General features: G+C 37.0%; 3 protein-coding genes across 6 annotated transcripts; 1 reads left to right on the top strand and 2 right to left on the bottom strand.

The window, feature by feature from the left end:
- Window positions 1-1111: 1111 nt before the first annotated feature.
- LOC120005236 (factor of DNA methylation 2-like) lies at window positions 1112-6004 on the top strand. Of its 4 annotated transcripts, XM_038854752.1 has the most exons (8): window positions 1114-1207; window positions 1322-1407; window positions 2010-2307; window positions 2560-2708; window positions 3587-3781; window positions 3879-4097; window positions 4725-4987; window positions 5222-6004. In XM_038854752.1, exons 3-7 carry the CDS (start codon window positions 2028-2030, stop codon window positions 4953-4955), a joined length of 1074 nt encoding a protein of 357 aa, XP_038710680.1. In that variant the 5' UTR covers window positions 1114-1207; window positions 1322-1407; window positions 2010-2027; the 3' UTR covers window positions 4956-4987; window positions 5222-6004. The 4 variants fall into 4 exon arrangements, with proteins under 4 accessions (XP_038710684.1, XP_038710680.1, XP_038710683.1 ...); XM_038854756.1 differs by lacking the exon at window positions 5222-6004 and having other exon boundaries at window positions 1112-1207; window positions 2623-2708; window positions 4725-5207; XM_038854755.1 differs by lacking the exon at window positions 5222-6004 and having other exon boundaries at window positions 1322-1383; window positions 4725-5207.
- An 8203-nt stretch (window positions 6005-14207) lies between these two features.
- Window positions 14208-15827, bottom strand: LOC120005940. Its single transcript, XM_038855820.1, has 4 exons — window positions 15431-15827; window positions 15279-15341; window positions 14907-14972; window positions 14208-14372 (listed from the first exon to the last, which is right to left on the bottom strand). The coding sequence occupies exons 1-4, from the start codon at window positions 15731-15733 to the stop codon at window positions 14208-14210; spliced, it is 597 nt and encodes a 198-aa protein (XP_038711748.1). The 5' UTR covers window positions 15734-15827.
- Window positions 15758-17863, bottom strand: LOC120005941 (protein FAR1-RELATED SEQUENCE 5-like). Its single transcript, XM_038855821.1, has 4 exons — window positions 17765-17863; window positions 17245-17542; window positions 16118-17121; window positions 15758-15841 (listed from the first exon to the last, which is right to left on the bottom strand). The coding sequence occupies exons 1-4, from the start codon at window positions 17861-17863 to the stop codon at window positions 15758-15760; spliced, it is 1485 nt and encodes a 494-aa protein (XP_038711749.1).
- Window positions 17864-18108: the final 245 nt, after the last annotated feature.

The following is an 18108-nucleotide window of genomic DNA, read 5'->3' on the forward strand; positions in this document are numbered from 1 at the left end:
TTATCGTCTTATACTCTGGACAGGATATCTCACAATTTTGGCTGTTGGGAACAATAGTTTTGTTGGATTTGTAGGTGTGCTAGGGCTCGCTGTCAGGCCAAAGGATTTGATATAATTGTTTATAGGATTCTACACCGAATATGACCTTTGCACTAAACGGGATGTACGCAGTTAGAGAACACACAAGCTGTTGGCTCAAGGCTTGTCTTCTGGGAAAAGGAGTTAAAATGCCTGGAGTGTAAATATGAAAAAAAGCATGAAAACAAAAAGACTAACCACCGAAATGAAAAACTTCTATTGGAATGAAATGAAAAACAACATATTGCGGGAATGCATCAGGATCTTCATTGAAAAGGGATACATCATGGGATGTAGGCGTCCTTTACAAGCTTAAACTAAAACATAGCCATGAAGGCTTTTGGAAAAGTAAATTTAAGTACTAGTTGGCACAAAGCCATGCTCAATAAAAAGATAAGTGACCGGAGCCATGCCTAAAAAAACAAATAAAGGATTGAAGACACTAGGTTTGTGTTTGACGCGGGATGGTTTGCCGTTTCTACCTCTTCTTCTTTTATAGTGCTAAGAGATGAGCACTTCTTTTGTTCTTCTTCAAGGATATGTCGTGGGACATCATGGGAATCATGGTGAAACCGCTCTCTTCCTGCTTGCTGGAGTGACTGGGTTAGTGGACCTTGTAACTGCAGCCTCCTCCTGAATATGAAAATGATGACAGTGTCCTTCTAGTCGTGTTACTTCTTTATAGAGGAAATGGACTCTCTTGGATGTTGTGGTAGTCTCTACTTCGCAAGTCTTCAGGCTTCCTGAGCAAAAACATGGTTTGGCTCGAACTCATTATCTCGAGTCCATACGGTTTGGCTCGAACTCATTATATCTTGAGTGCATACGGTTTACCCATAAAAAAATTCATCATCATACAAGTTTGTTTTGAACATCCGATATGAGTTTAAATTCATGCCGTCAAATTCGTGCATACATAATACACAAAGTTCTCATCTAATAGAGATAAGTTATGTCAAATCTCATCGCGTGTCTAGAAGAATTTTACTCACAAAATTTTACTCTTGTGAGAATCAAAATCAGATCTTCCGAATTCAGGATTTGAGAAATTCAGCCGTAGCCTAGCCTAACACCCAAGGGGTTGTTGGGTTGCTTCTTCTTCAACGGTCAAATTGATTTCTCAACACAGGTTCTCTTCCTTCTTCTTCCTCTTCATTTTTTGGGTATATTGCACTTTGTCCTTTCATGGGTGTTTATATTTCCCTTGTTTTTTGGGGTTAAACAACTGCACTGACTTGCGCAGGTCATGTTTTACTTGCATTCGATTATGTGAAAGAACGTGGCACTGAGAGGACAACAGGAGAGGTAGTTGCAGTGACGTATTTGCAAGTATGAAAAATTGTTGCTATCTTGGTAATTTTTCGTAATTGCTTTTGGGATGCGTTATAGTGCCTAATCTCATTGTACGATATATTGTTGCCTTCAATTATAAAAATAAAAATGTAGCTGTTCAGTCTTCATGTCACTGGAACAAGCCCTAAATTACTCGAAACTGCTGTTTTAGGCTTTGAAAAATGGTTCTACAAACTTAATCTCTTACTTGCTATTAGGAATTGGCTTTCTAAAATGTTCATTAGCGAGATAGAAATCTGCTCTCTTTCTCATTGGGGCTAAATTTTCAATCGGCTTGATCCAAAATGAAAGTTGGTCTCAATTGATTTGTAATTAGAAGAGTTGCTAGTAAATTTATTGTGAAAACCCCGTCAATGGCAAGGAAAGGTTAGAAATTGTTGAATGCTACCTGATACTTGTTTTCATGTCCATTAGAGTCATGCCATGAACTGTTGATATGGGTGTTGGAATCTGGCAACACTAGAAGCATTACTTTTTGGTTGCGTTTGATATCCATATGTGCATTTTAATTAACATGCACCAAATTTGATGTTTTCTTTCTGTGGGTTTGAGCTTAGTACATATTAATTTCTCTACAGGACCCTAGTAGTCTTAAAATGGGCAGCCATCATTGGGAAACGGAGCTGAAGAAAGAGCGTAAACTTGTTGCAGAACTTTCCCAGGAGATCGATGTGAAAAATAAAAAGATTTTGGAGATGGAGTACAGATATAAAGAGAATGTTGCTACCACCAAAAAACTTGTTTTTGGTCTTATAAAGAAGATCAATTCAAAGGACAGAAGTTTATTCGAATTGGAGCAGAAATACGATGAGACTTCTACTACCATGAGATGGTTGAAGCATAAGAAAACCAAGCTGGAAGAAGAGCATAAAGATGGTATGTTCTCTTCTTACAAGCAAGCTGCCTCTGGATATTACATGATGCCTTCCATATTCGTGTTTCATATTAGATGTTAATTCATTGGAAACTCGTTGCATATCAACCCTGCCATGTTATTGACACTCATTTTCTTATTCATTCTGTTTTAACACTGGAGAGAGTAGTCCTAGCCATCATATGTTAATTAGAAAATTTCATAGTTGTGCTTGTGTTTTTCATATAAATTGCTCAAACTTGTCAATTTCCTAGAAATTAGAGAGAGGGATTTAATCAATTTGAATCTGACGCGTGACATGGAGCTGCGAAAGACAGAATTGCAGCAGCAAGCTCAAGAACTGGAGGAGTGCAAGGCTCAATATGCCTTGGAGTGTAGCAGGTTAACAGATGAGATTAAAAAGGTAACTTCTTGTGTCTAAAATGCCTCAATCACTTAGTTAAGCTGTGAGCTGATGCTTAGATTGGGTATAAAATATATCAACTTGAGTAAGTTCAATTTTTGCAGATATCAAATTAAACAGTGGTAACAGAAAAATTCAAGTTAAACATCACAAAGCATTACTTTAGCCTTGGAAGAACTTTCAATTTTATACTTCTTTTATCCTTTAATGGGAATGGATATTCATATAATACCAGTTCCTGGGCTAGATCCACACATATTTTGTGGCGCCTTCTTTTAAAAATGTTATCTAATGACATCTTTGGAGCAAGTTCTATTGAAGTGGCTGCTGAAATTTGTTAATTTTACTAGAGATTAGTCTCTGGAAAAGGTTGATAAGAATCACCAGTGAAGTTTCTTAGAAGGGAGAGCTTTATATAACATGAAACAACCTCTAGATCCGTCTTTTGACATATGCTTCGTTTTCTTTCCTTTTACTTTTGACTTCTATTTTGAGTCTTTTGTGGATTCCAATTGCCTAATATAGCAATGTGAATGTGATAATAATTTATACCAGCTGCTTACATATCTCAAAACAGCTGGATTTAATGTACTTCTTTATCGTGTTACATGGATGATATGACATGCTCAATATTAGCTTTTGAACGTCAATCTTGCTGTTTCTTCGGGGAAAAAAAAGCCTAAATTGCTGTTGGAACAATGATATGTCTGTGCACATATCATATTAATTTCTTTTTAACTACCTTATTCTTAAGATGAACGTATTAATGATATGAATATTAGTATAGTAGTATCTGCTTCAATCTTTCTTCAATTATTATGCCAATAGTTTTCTAAAGCTACCTTTGCAAATTTCAATACAATATCTAAATAACGCAGTTGAAAGGCAAGCTGCAAAACGAAGATTCTACAGGAAGCGAAAATAACTCTAGGGCTCAAATAAATGCTCTGAGGGAAGAGTTAATGGAACAAGCAGAGGCAATGCAGGATCTGGAGATGCTTTATCAGACACTGATAATCAAGGAGTCCAGAAGTAATCAAGAGCTTCAAGAGGCGCGCAGAGAGTCAATTCTTGTACGATGTCTCCCCTGTTCAGTCATTCATTTATTCTGGGATATATTCAATAAAAATTTCTAAGTTCAGTGGAATAATATTAGAGTTTTATATGCAGGGAATGGAAAAGAAAAATTTATTGTCTGACCAAACAACCATTCAAATCAAAAGAATGGGCGAGGTTGACCATAAAGCTTTTCACTTGACGTGCTCTGTTAAATACCCCAGTGAAGACTGCGAGGAGATATCAGCCAAACTATGTTCAACCTGGCAAGAACATGTGAGAGATCCACATTGGCATCCTTTCAAGAAAGATATCATTAATGGCAGACTGCATGTATGTCCTCTCTCCATACTTGCATTATTCTTAATTTTTTGCACTGCTTGCTACATTTTCATTGCACTCTTTAAACATAGGCAACTATATGAAGTGTGTAATACCCTGGAACAAGGCAAACTTTTTTTTTGGCTTTTTTTGTGTTAAATGATCTCAAGTTAAAATGTGAATTGTGAACAAAGCTTGACAAAAAAATGAAAATATTCAATCATGTAGTCATGTAGGAGAAGTCTTAATGGCAATTTGAGTAGCTCCATAGAACCTTCAACTGTTAAATAGAACGTGTAAAAGGTTTTGAATGATTCAATTGCCATGATTGGTGTTGGACAACCATTTTGAAAATATGGTGTTCAACTCATTTTTGTTGTCAATTGAGCAAATTAGTTGCTTGTCGAATGATTCAATTGCCATGATTGGTGTTGGACAATCATTTGAAAATGTGGTGTTGGGCTAACTTTCATTTTCGATTGAGCAAATTAGTTTCTCCTCGATATTCAATCATGCTTATAAACTAGGAGCCAAAATGCTATGAGTAACAACTTGGCACATTTTGCATGTGGCATTTTACTATCCTTTTATAGTTTATTCATTGACTTTATGTTGGATCATAATTTCTGGGAAATAAAGGAAATTATCGACGACAACGACGAGAAATTGAAAGAGTTGAAAAAAGAATATGGAGAGGTCATGTACAGAGCTGTTACCAATGCACTTTTGGAATTGAATGACTACAACCCAAGTGGAAGTTATCCTGTCCGTGAACTTTGGAATGTAAAGGAGGACAAGAGAGCTGCTTTGAAAGAAATCATACATTTCCTGATCAACAAGTTTAGGACTCGCAAGCGGAAAAGAAGCTGAGCTCTCGCATTGGCACCAAAATGTCCAGCATGGTACATCTCTCTGCATTCCCTTTATTATCATTCTGAACTTTTGCTTTTTCTCTGCATTCCCTTTATTACCTGCTGGGAATAGCATAAACAAACTGTTACCGCCTTACAATGAATAGGTGGTTAGTGAGCAAAAATGTGGCGAACTCTGGGTTTATGTTTCTTTTCGTTCAAAGATGTTATCTTTGCTGCCTATGTAAATTTGGAGGCATAATATTCTGCATATAATTTGCACAGCTCTGACAGACAGTCAGCTATTAGTTTACTATGTGAGAGACTAGGAGTAGGAGGAGCTATGAGGGCTGGGAGGGAGGAGAAAAGAACATCACTGAGGTGGTTTGAACAGACATTGTGCCATGTGATGAATTTTAGTACATCAGCCAGACAGATGAACATTCATGAGGCTAACTGGAAACTAAGATTGCAATAAGTGCTGCCTTGTAGATGGATGCATCTATTTTGGTCAATTAACGAGGCTTCAAGCTTTTTTTGATTTGTCGCAGTGGCTTTGTCTGATTAAATAATAATCAACCATACATCAGTTGGTTTTCTGTTTTCTTGGGTGTCAAAATTAATGAGACTAATAAAACTAGTTAACTTCTGGTTACAAACGGCTATATTACCTTGTCTCTTTCAACGACTATATTTTGTACTATTATACATGTGTATGGCTTTCATTTGTTACTCTGTGCTGTCCTTTATCACCTTGACGTGCCATCCTCTGTTGTACACGTTTCTATATATTAGGAATAGGTTGTATCATCTTCTTTAATGAAAATACTGAGTACAAGCTCTTTTATGGCATTAACCCGAAGTGACTTGACTGTAACAAGAAGCTAACTAGTCTTATTAGTCTCATTACTCCCCCGAAATTAGTTTTTTTAAAACTAAAGAGGTTATAGGTTCGACTTAAAAAATTTTCATGATTTCTTACATTCCAACATTCTGAATAAATTAACCAATCCACCTACATAAGGAAGCCAAATGATCTCCACTTAGGAAACAGAGTTCAGTAGCCAGCACAAAAAAAGTTATCTCCTTCCAATGACAATGGTGAAGTTTCTCGCGTTAACTCATCTCGTGCATGCTTTGAGGAAGAGCACAACAAATCCTGCATATGAAACAAAATCATACCCATGAAATGATCTTAAATGAGACACCATCTTTCTAAAGCAGAATAATCTTATGAGTATCATAAACGTGGTCTCTTCTCCTGTGGCCATTTCTTGCTCTTATTGAGCCCAACCCTCTGGTGAGAATAGAACCCTGGACCTCAAAGTCCTGGACAGACAACCTGACCAACCAGGTTACCTCCTATTCTCGTTCCCTATGAAGATGTTTGCAAGGCACAATGCATCCATAAAATAAGCGCTCAATAGTATTGATATAATTGAATGACTGGAATATTAATGCTAATAGAGATAATTAATTAGAAACCTTTCTCTCTACTTAAATGACTTAACTCCTCCAAAATTTTCCACAATTTCTATATGCACTTAATTTGTAACGACCCGTCCTGGAGGGGTCTGCGAAATTATCAAATTATCCCCAAACACATAAATTCTATTTCAAAATTGTCCAAAGTATTTATTTTAATTCAAATATATCCCAACATATCCTTAAATATAATAAATATACAAAAGTATATGGAAGTTCAAAATAAGCAAAACCTACACTATCCATAAACCACAACTGTATTCACGAGGGAACCGTTCACGTCTCGGGAAACTTGTCGCCATCTGCGTACTCACTTGAAAGGGAAGAAAAAATAAAGGTTGAGCTAAATAGCCCAGTAGGGGTATAATACCCAATAAGGATCCGGATATCCATGATATGAATACTGAGAGAGAAAACAAATCACAACGATAATCACATACAATATGACAAAGAGTAGAACTAATCTACAGACACAACATTCAACTCAATAGTAATGCAAGAATAGGTAGGAACAATATGAATAATATCATGCCACAATCACAAACCAATATGCACATATAAGCATGTAAATATATATGCAAAATACACATCCGACTTGTGCGCGTAGCGCCACAAAACGTCCACAACCGATCTGCAGCACATAGCAATTCGGGTTCCTCATCGGAGGCCATGACGCTCAAATCCATCCACAATTATCAAAGCAGCACAAGACATTCCGAATTCCTCATCAGAGGTCGTGGCGTTCAAATACCCCGTACTATCAAATGGTAACAGATAGGGGATAAATCCTAGACAATGATCAAATACCCCGTATTATCAAATAGGTAACTAATAAGGGATATGTCTCATGATGGTATGTTGTAAGCACAACTATCGCACAAACCAACCAACCACAACAAAGCCATAACATCCACCTATACAAATCCAAAACACTCAATCCAGTCTATCAAAAACACACAATTCACCATATATCACGATACCTGATAAGATGATTCAATGAATAGGAATCAATTACTAATTCAAACATGTATAGAGTACAAGAGGTCAATAATGAAGAACCCAAATATGTCATGACAAAAATCAAACCAACAATACATGGAATGAGCTCTACACAAGTCCAAATCAGATCTGACAGAATACAAATAATTCCTAATGCAGATGGGATTAAGTGATGCAGAAGCATAGTGCATTGTTCATGTCACTGTAGCGTGAACAAAAACTAATTTTCTGAATTATTTATTTTGGTGTTTATTAAATCGTCTAAGCTATATTTTATATGAGGCTTATTATTTACGTTTTAAGTGGGTCATGTGACTAGCATGTGACTTTTAGTATTATTGGATGGTTAGGATTTGTTATATTTACATTAGGATGGATGGTTAGGATTATAGGGGTACTAAAAGGGCTTATAAAAGGTTATTTTTTAGGGCTGTAGCAGTCAGTTTTTGCTTCTACATTATATTAAAATTTCAGAACTAAGTTCTTGGTCTTTTGGTGCCTAAAATTGGTACTGTTATAGTTATAGCTTCAATTATACCTTATAATCTTGTTGGTTTATGCTATTTATTGTGTTTTTCTTCTTCTACACTGCATCAAATTGGTATCGGAGCTTAAAGCCACGAACTTTGAATCATGGCTGGTCGAGGTCGAGCTAGAGACAGTGGGGGAAGAGGAAATCAAAACTAACAAGCAGAGATGGCTGAATTAAGACATATGATTGAAGATTTTTCGCGGGTGGTGCACGCTATTCAGTGACAGGGACTGATGGGAGCTAGTATAGGGATACCAAAAGGTGACCACGAACCCTTGGACATACCGAAAGGTAGTCTTGAGGATGAAACTAATGGTACAGATGATGAGAATCCTTTTCATGAAGCTAGAGGAGTAAATCATGCGCTGCAAGGTGGATTGGAGGATAGGTTGGTTCGAGCACATGACTTGAATGGTGGAGGAATCAAAATAGAAGTCGTTGAATTTTTTTTGGGAACTTACATGCTGAGGATTACTTGGATTGGGAAGCTAATTTGGAGACATATTCTGAGTGGAAGACTGTGACCGAAGATAGAAAAGTGTTGTTTGTTAAGCTTAAATTGAAAGGTATTGCACTTCAATGGTGGAAGTGAGTTGAAAAGCAACGTGTTCGGCGGGGCAAGCTGAAAATTAGTACGTGGGAGCACATGAAAGCAAAATTACAAAAACAACTTTTACCTCCTGATTATGCAATGGATTTATATGAGAGGTATAACTTGCTGAAGCAAAAGAGTATAACAATAGAGAAGTACACGGTGGAGTTCAATAATCTCACAATAAGAGTTGGTTTAAATGATAGTAACGAACAATTAATTTCTTGCTATCTCACTGGTTTGAACCAATCTATTAGAGACTAGATAGGAGTGGTTCGTCTATTCAATCTTGAAGATGCTAGGCAATATGCATTGATGGCACAAAAAAGGGTATAGCGTTATGGAGCAAGGGAGCCACTCTTGGGACGGGTTGAGAGTTCTTTACAGAGAAGCGTAGTTGCTGCCCATGGTAATCGAGGTGAGAAAACAACCTGTAAATCTGATCTAGGGGTTGCTGCAATTAGTCAAAAGGGTGGTAGAAATATTGGGGAGTTATTTGGCAATGCAAAGGGGAAAGAAGTTAGACTTGAAGGAAGAAACAGTGCTGATTCAGGGAGTTCAAAATCTGGCAACAACTCTCAAATTTGATGTTTCACATGTGGAGAAATGGGCCATACTTCTTATGCATGTCCACAAAAGAGAGTAAACTTGATAGAGAATGAGGTTGAAGAGGAGGAGTTGTCCCCACCTGTTTTTGATGATTATGTGGATGAAGAAGAGGAAGAGGACGTGCTACCTGTGGAAGGAGAGTCCTTAGTTGTGAGGAGGGTGATGACAACACCAAAACTTGAAGAAAAGGAGGATTGGCGGAGGCACAATATATTTAAAACACGAGTGTTTTGCAATGGGAAGGTTTGCAATGTTATTCTTGATGGCAGTAGTTGTGGAAACATAATATCAAAGGAAGCGGTAACCAAGTTGAAGGTACCAACCGAGAAACATCCTAAGAGCATCCACAATGGGATGATTTTGAAGTGCTTGAGATGATACTTTCTTGATAAATTAAGCGCTAGATGTTCACAATGGGTACTTGAGATGATACTTTCTTGATAAGTTAAGCACTACATGCACACTTGTGATAAAAAATGACACTTGAAAAATTAGTTCATACTTGATCTTTGAAGTGTATGATAATTGATGAATAGTGAAGAGAGAGGTGATGAAAAAGGAAGAGAGATGTGATGAAAAGTAAGAGAGAGATGATGGAAAGAGAGAGAGAAGATAAAAAGGAAGAGAGAGGTGATGAAAAATAAGAGAGAGATGATGAAAAAGAAGAGAGAGAAAATAAAGCAAATGAATATAGAGTGTTGGAATGTATGGAGTGTTGATGAATAGTATAGATTGTGGGACCCAATCACCCAATTAAATTGTGCCACCTAAGAGAAATGAGAAGAGAGAATATAATTTAGTGAAATTTGGAGTGTGTGCACAAGTAGCACCATTGTGGATGCTCTAATCCTTACAAGGTTGTTTGGATAGTCTTGTTGCTTTGTCAAATTCGCATTTGGGAATAATATTGAAAGTGAAGCATGGTGTGATGTTGTACCAATTGATGCATGTCATATCTTATTGGGGAGACTTTTATTCAATCAAAATACATAATTTTCTGTGGGTTTTAACCCTTGAGACTCCATTGAGTCTATTCTATCATCTATTCTTTTAATCTATGCCTTCAAATCATTATTTTGCTATTCCTTATTGTTGTCATCCATTTTTCGCTGTATCAAATTGGTATCGGAGCATACAAGAGCCAACACTTACTTCTTCAAGAAAGATAATAGAAACCTAACCTTACAACCTCTTAAGGAACAGTTCGGGAATGCTTTTGGTAGTAGTAAGGTTAGTGGGTTTTTTACTGCCCAACAATTTGAGAAAGAGAGTTGAGAATCGGGATTTTTCTATGTGCTAGTGGGAAGGAAGATTTTAGGAGATTCTTCGCTGGAATTTCATGACTATCCACTTGAAATTCATCAGCTATTAAAGGATTTTGAAGATATGGTCAGTGATGAGTTGCCTCAAGGTTTACCGCCAATGAGAAGCATTCAACATGCTATTGATCTAGTGCCAGATGCGCCTTTGCCAAATTTACCAGCTTATAGAATGCCTCATGCTCATCGAAAAGAGATGCAAAGGTAAGTTGAAGACTTGATTTCAAAGGGCCTAGTGCGTGAGAGCAAAAGTCCATGTGTTGTCCCAGCTTTACTAACACCCAAGAAGGATGGTTCATGGTGAATGTGTGTGGATAGTCGTGCCATCAACAAAATTACAGTGAAATATCGGTTCCCAATTCCACGCTTGGAGGAGATGCGTGATATGGTTGTGGGGTCTAAAATATTTAGCAAAATTGACTTAAGAAGTGGTTACCATCAAATTTGGATGCGAAGTAGTGATGACTAGAAGACTGCTTTTAAGACACCTGATGGATTGTATGAATGGTTAGTGATGTCATTTAGGCTCTCAAATGCACCAAGCACTTTCATGCGAGTTATGACGAAGGTATTTAAACCATTTTTAGGTTTATTTGTGGTTGTTTATTTTGATGATATTTTAATATAGTCAAACTAGAGAAGAACATCTGATTCATTTGAGACAAGTCATGGAGGTTCTTTGGAAGGATAAACTCTACGTCAACTTGAAAAAGTGCTATTTCTTGTGCGACAAAGTTGTGTTTCGTGGTTATGTTGTTTCAGCTGATGGGTTGCAAGTTGATTCGGAGAAAGTTCGAGCAATTAAAGAATGACCCATACCACAATCTGTTGGTGATGTTTGTAGTTTCCATGGATTGGCCTCCTTCTATAGGATGTTTGTTCGGAATTTTAGCTCTATTATGAGTCCCATCACCTAGTGCTTGAAAGAAACCAACTTTGAGTGGACAAAGGTAGCACAAAAGGCCTTTGAGTTGATCAAACAACGTTTAATTGAAGCTCCAGTTCTTGTTTTATCAGATTTTGAGAAGCTTTTTATTGTTGAGTGTGATGCTTCGCATGTAGGGATTGGAGCAGTCCTTAGCCAAGATGGTAGATCGGTGGAGCTTTTCAGTGAGAAGTTGACAAATACAAAACTGAAATATTCTACTTATGACTTGGAGTTTTATGCTTTGGTATGAGCAATCCATCATTGGGAGCATTAGCTTGCATATAGGGAGTTTGTGGTTTATTCTGATCACAAGATTTAAGGTACTTAAATTCTCAAAGTAAGTTAAATCCACGTCATGTAAAATGGAGTTCATATTTGCAAGAATTTACGTTTGCTCTCTATTACAAGGCTGGTGAGTATAGCAAAGTTGTTTATGCATTGAGCAGACATTCCCTATTGTTGTCAGTGTTGAGTACCCAAGTTATAGGCTTTGAAGAGTTGAAAACCAGTATTCTGATGATCCTTTTTTTAGCTGTATCATGACTGATTTATAGGGAATAAAAGCACAGGAAAGGCTACCATATAGAGTGCATAATGGATACTTGTTCAATGGTAATCAATTGTGCATCCCTGAAAGTTCCCTACGCAACCAGATTATTAGAGAGCTTCATGGAAATGGTTTAGGTGGCATTTTGGTCGGGATAAAACCATGGCGATGGTGGTAGATCGCTACTATTGGCCTAAAATACAGAAAGATGTTGAAAGGCTTGTTAAGAGATGTCGAAAATGTGAACTTGGTAAGGGTAGTTCGCAGAACATTGGTTTGTACACTCCTTTACCTATCCCAAAAGCTCCATGGACTCATATTAGTATGGATTTTGTGTTGGGACTTCCTAAGACAACAAAGGGTTATGATTCGATCTTTGTTGTGGTGGATAGATTCTCCAAAATGGCACATTTTATTCCATGTTCCAAGGTTGTGGATGCCTCTCGTGTTGCTGATTTATTTTTCAAAGAAGTGGTTAGACTTTATAGGCTACCACTCTCTATTGTCTCCAATAGGGATGTTAAGTTTATAGGCATTTTTGGAGGACATTGTGGTGGAAATTAGGGACTGAATTGACATATTCCAGCACTTGTCATCCACAAACTGACGGCCAGACTGAAGTTGTTAATAGGAGTTTGGGTAACATGTTGAGATGTCTAGTTGGAAGGTATGTAAAGGCATGGGATTCAATTATTCCTCAAACTGAATTTGCATATAATAATTCTGTGAACAGATCCATAAAGAAGAGAAGACACCATTTGAAGCGGCTTATGGACTTAAACCTAAACATGTTCTCGACTTGGTGCCTTTATCGCAAGAAGCTCGAGTGACTGATGAGGCTGAGATCTTTGCTGATCATATTCGTAGAGTTCACGAGGAAGTAAAAGCAGTAATTAAGGCTAGTAATGAATCCTATGCTATAGCTGCAAATCATCATCGAAGAGTGAGAGAATTTGAAGAAGGCGACTTGGTGTTAGTGCATTTGAAGCGTGAGAGGTTCCCTAAAGGAACTTATCACAAACTTAAGTCGAGAAAGTTTGGTCCTTGTAAGATGTTGAAGAAAATAAGCTCCAATGCTTATATACTTGAGCTACCATCTGAATTACAAATCAACCCAATCTTTAATGTTTTTGATTTATACCCATTTGAGGGGTTTAATGGAGAAGTGGGTGAAGTTGCAGATCAAATCCAACACTTACCAAGGGCACAAAAAGAAGTTATTCAGGACATATTGGATGTTAGGGAAGTTATGTCAAGGCGAGGTAACCCATACAAGCAATTCTTGGTGAAATGGTTGGGCAAACCTGCTGGTGAGAGTACTTGGTTTGCTGAGGAGGAGCTAAAATGGGTTGATCCTAACATTAATTTATGCTGAATTCATCAAGGCTTTCTCGTCAGAGTCGAGTCTTTTTCCTACTTGGAGGGATTGATGCAGGAGCATAGTGTATTGTTCACGTCACTGTAGCGTGAACAATAACTAATTTTCTGAATTATTTATTTTTGTGTTTATTTAATCATCTAAGTTATATTTTATATGAGGCTTATTATTTACGTTTTAAATGGTTTATGTGACTTTTAGTATTATTGGATGATTAGGATTTGTTATATTTACATTAGGATAGATGGTTAGGATCCTAGGGTACTAAAAGGGCTTATAAAAGGTTCCTTTTTAGGGTTGTAGCAGTGATTTTTTGCTTCTACGTTATATTAAAATTCCAGAACTAAGTTCTTGGTCTTTTGGTGCCTAAAATTGGTACTGTTATAGTTCCAGCTTCAATTATACCTTATAATCGTGCTGGTTTCTGCTGTTTATTGTGTTTTTCTTCTTCTACGATGCGTCATTAAGGAATTCTAGCGAACAACAAACAATATGAAAATAACATTCCAGAATTTATGTTGAAAACGAAAGGTCGGCTATCAGAAGCCAAAGGGATCAGAATCCCTACCTCGATAGCATTTCGCAATCAACTACGCGTCTACAACGTCTATCATGTCTCCTCGATCTCCTAAAAAAATGTACCAAATGTATAGCATGTTATTAATTTATCTAAAAATAACTAGACTGTCTAAATACCGATCATCTAATCATTTACTTGACCCATTGGGCCATAATTCCGGGATGGGGGGGCTGGAATTGGAATTGTGAAATTATGTGGAATCTTTTAAATCATGACCATTCATCAGATCTAATGGCTAAGTTTTAACCAATATTTATTAAATTAAAATCACAAGCCTTTTATCTCAAAACTCAGATAAACTATCATTTTTTCCCAAATTCCTTGTTCTCCATTTCAACGAGAGAACTCCTCTTATCAACCGGTATAGGGACACATGACAATCGGCGACCATTCTCACCGGTGAAACATACAACGAAGGTCACGGCGACGGATGCAACACAATCGGAGACCATTCTCACCGGCGAAGGCTACGCCGATCACTGTCACAAGTAGCACAGCGCGACCCACTCTCAAGAACACAACCGTTTTGCTCCTTCAAAAATCTACAGATTAGCACAGGCAATCTATTTCATATGTTCAGGCACATCCATGTCAGGCACATACAAAACTGAGAAGTCTATGTTCAGGCACATCCATTTCATATGTTTAAATGGTTCAATGGAATAAGCAAACACTTAATCTTTACAGTAACAAGTCTTGAGAACAAAAGAAAATCTATTTCAATAGGCAATCAGTACTGCATCCATGATTGCATTTTCAAAATCCTTGCATCTTTAGAATCCAAGTGCCCAAGCCTCCTAAATTAGTTCATTCTTTTTATCTGTACTGAAAAGTTACAAAATTCATCCTTTGCATGCTTTGTTGATTGATAGTATAACCTAGATGAGGTTGCTCCATTATATGTAATTGCCCCTAATATTGACAATAATGAAAGAAAAATAGCTGGATGTTAGATCATGATATGATAATGAAAGAACAAAAAATATACAAATTAATAATACCAATCCTTGCACATTTCTTTGGGGATTATAACCATAAAATGCTACACCATTTGAGCTTGGAGTATCCTGTGACAAAATACGATAGAAACTGTATGACATGATGATATTTCATCTTGATATCAGAAAGCAATGTTATATTAGTATAACTTTTTACATAAGCCATCAAGCAGAATAACTAGTCAACTTGTTTTCATACCACTCTTTGAACATGCTGATCAAATGTCACTCCTTGTGCATTTTGTTGAGGATTCTAAGCATAAAGAGATGGCATATTGGGGTTTAGATTTTCCTACAATTAAAAACCAAGTTCACCTTATCAATAATAGGATACAAATTCAGGAAACAAAAATGAACAAATCAAATAAGTTGTACCAATCCTCCAACATCCTGAGGAGTACAACTAGAACTAGCCACTTGAGTTGAGCTACGAGGATCCTAGCACAACAAAAACCAATATTAGTTTACTGCACATAGACAAGAGAGCTTCAAAAAATATTATCAAGTATAAAATTTAATTAGATCACTTGAGCAGCTTGACGTGTAGAAGACTTTTTCTTCGTAGCTTTTCGCCTTGCGTTCAACTCCATAAAACCTCTTGGTCGTTTACCACCTTTACGAACTATACGCCTTTTAAGTCCTTTAACCTTTTCCATTAAACCACCTTCTTGAGATAAATTATTATTCTCAACTGGTTTATCAGAATGATGAGGAGCTGATTTTGTCTTCACTAAAATATTGTCGACTTGTTTTTCCAAGTCTTCCATCAACCTTTCTACCAATGCAAATGCTTCTTTGTCTTCACTAGCCCGAGAAGCTAGTCTTACCATTCTTGGACAAATTCTCTTGTATCTCTATATAAGTTCCATGCTGTGATTACCTTCCACAATCTCCTCATTGTGCACAGTGTATCCAAGCTTTGCCTCCCTAGTCCATCTCTTCAAAATGTACGATTTAGGAATTGACTTGATATCAAGATTATCAAGTACTTTCAATGTATGACAACACAAAATGCCAAAAGTTTCAAACAGCCGACAACTACATGTGAGTGTTTCGCTTGAGGGAGTGTATAACACAACATACTCTCCAACCTCATCAAGAAGCTCAATCAAGTATTCTTGCATTGGATTATTGTCATCGCGCTTTTTTTATTTTTGTCGCTGATAAACAATCAATCTTTTTTGAAAAAACTGAAATATCATGGGTGTATACACCCGGGCAGCTTGTTGCAATATGGCAGACCTCTTCAAAGATAATGTAGGTATTTTTTCCCTTGAGTTAAATTCTGCCAACAACTCTTTTTCTCTCTTCTGCCTTACCACCCTCTCAAATTGTTCAAAAAAATCAACAATATTTAGATCTGACTTCAGATAATCTTTCACATCCGCATTCAAACTTTCACTTAGTTGAGTACTCCGCATTCCAAGAGTAAATGCTTTCTTCAAATGACATTTAGCCCACTTCTCTTTCAATTGGTATATACCATCTAGCCAACTTGAATCTTGAACACTATAAGTCTCACGCAATATTTTCCAAGCTTCTTCAAATTCAGTCTCACTTTCATATTCAAACATACACTTCTTAAAGTCCTTAAGCAGAGAAGAATCATCATCCTTCATACGATTACCTAAGTGCTTTATAGCATTTTGCATTATATGCCAATTACATAGCCCATGAAAAGTATTAGGCATCTCGTCTTTCAATGCTCTAGCCATTGTAGCATCTTGATCCGTAAATATTGTTTGAGGCCGTTTCCCATTCTGTGCATCTAAGAAGCTTCTAAACAGCCACTTGAAAGAATCTACTATCTTATTATAAAGCAGAGCAGCACCAAAAATGGCTACACCTTTATGGTGATTAAATCCAATAAATACACCTAGAGGTCTTAGATTTTTGTTAGTACCATATGTAGTACCAAAAGTGACTACATCCCCAAAATAACCATAATCAATAATCATTCTTGCATCAGCCCAAAAAAAATTAGTAATTTGCTCTTCATTATCTAATTGAACCACATAATGAAATGAAGGATTATTAATTTGTTCATCTTGAAAGTACCTTAAAATGCAGCCAGCTTCCCCATACTTCATAGCTTTCTCTCTTCTTGTTTTGAGATAAGTTTTATGATCATTGGCAATGTATCCAAGGCTATCCCTGCCGCCAGCCTCTCTACTCATCAACTCATGTGCGTCCTTAGGCTTGATTCCAGCACTACGTACTAAATCAATGCCACGGGCTTGAACTTTAGAAATTTTTCTCTGCGATCTCATCATATATGTGGTTTGTGGAAGGTGAAGTTGATGATTGTGTTCAGCGACAAAATCCTATACTACATACTTACCACTTTCTCGTTTCAAGCGAACAAGTAGCCTTGCATGACAATTCGTTCTTGTCTCATCTCTATGGCTGCTATGAACCCTACGTTTGTCTTCTAAACGGACACCATGTTTAGAACATACAGATCCCCTTGTTGTAACTTTTTCATCTAACTTGCTTCTATTTAAAAAACTCTTTCTTGTTGAGAATCCAACTTGTTTTCCATAATGGCACCAATGCTCCCAAGCCTCATCAAGTGTATCAAATTCCATTTCCATGTAAGGTGTCCAATCTTTCTCACTATCGACCATCATGTTCACAACCTGTAATGTCATTAAGAAAACCACAAACCACTAAAAAATTGGATTTTCAATAATAATATGAAATATGGAAAGGGGAACGAAAGCAAAGGGGGATCTTGCACATTATATTACAATAAAGTACACATAAATGAGCCATTATATACTATTTTGCTTCAGAGCATACAAAACAGGGGAGTATTGCAACTAAGTTTCACAAAGTTCAAAAGGCAATTTGAAAATGACCTGAGAGTGGTCTTCCATGTAAGGATTCACTTGGGTCATTGTCGTTCGTGGGTCGTCGTCGTCGTTCGTGGTCACCGTTCGTGGGTCGTCGCTCGTCATCCACAATTGCCCCGATGCTTCATAATCAATTTAGGAGGGAGTAGAAGAGTTTTGGGAGAAACTGACGCCTTAGGTATGATATTTGATAAAATAAATAATTTAATAAATATTGGTTAAAGCTCAGCCATTAGATCTGATGAATGGTCATGATTTAAAAGATTTCACATAATTTCACAATTCCAATTCCAACTCCCCCATCCCCATAATTCCACTTATTTATTTGGTAAGACACACTGGTCAAACCT

The sequence above is a fragment of the Tripterygium wilfordii genome, chromosome 9, assembly GCF_013401445.1.
Source record: "Tripterygium wilfordii isolate XIE 37 chromosome 9, ASM1340144v1, whole genome shotgun sequence".
In the NCBI taxonomy this organism is placed as follows: Eukaryota; Viridiplantae; Streptophyta; class Magnoliopsida; order Celastrales; family Celastraceae; genus Tripterygium; species Tripterygium wilfordii.

Coding starts and splice junctions, on each gene's coding strand:
- LOC120005236 (XM_038854752.1), top strand. CDS start 2,028: ATGGGCAGCCATCATTGGGAAACGGAGCTGAAGAAAGAGCGTAAACTT. Junction 2,709..3,586: donor TAACAGATGAGATTAAAAAG/GTAACTTCTTGT, acceptor TAAATAACGCAG/TTGAAAGGCAAGCTGCAAAA. Junction 3,782..3,878: donor CGCGCAGAGAGTCAATTCTT/GTACGATGTCTC, acceptor TTTTATATGCAG/GGAATGGAAAAGAAAAATTT.
- LOC120005940 (XM_038855820.1), bottom strand. CDS start 15,733: ATGGTAAGACTAGCTTCTCGGGCTAGTGAAGACAAAGAAGCATTTGCA. Junction 15,342..15,430: donor CTACACGTCAAGCTGCTCAA/GTGATCTAATTA, acceptor TTGTTGTGCTAG/GATCCTCGTAGCTCAACTCA. Junction 14,973..15,278: donor CTCAGGATGTTGGAGGATTG/GTACAACTTATT, acceptor ATTTTGTCACAG/GATACTCCAAGCTCAAATGG.
- LOC120005941 (XM_038855821.1), bottom strand. CDS start 17,863: ATGACGAGCGACGACCCACGAACGGTGACCACGAACGACGACGACGAC. Junction 17,122..17,244: donor TCGCTTGAAACGAGAAAGTG/GTAAGTATGTAG, acceptor GCATTGATTTAG/TACGTAGTGCTGGAATCAAG. Junction 15,842..16,117: donor TATTGCAACAAGCTGCCCGG/GTGTATACACCC, acceptor TACATTTTGAAG/AGATGGACTAGGGAGGCAAA.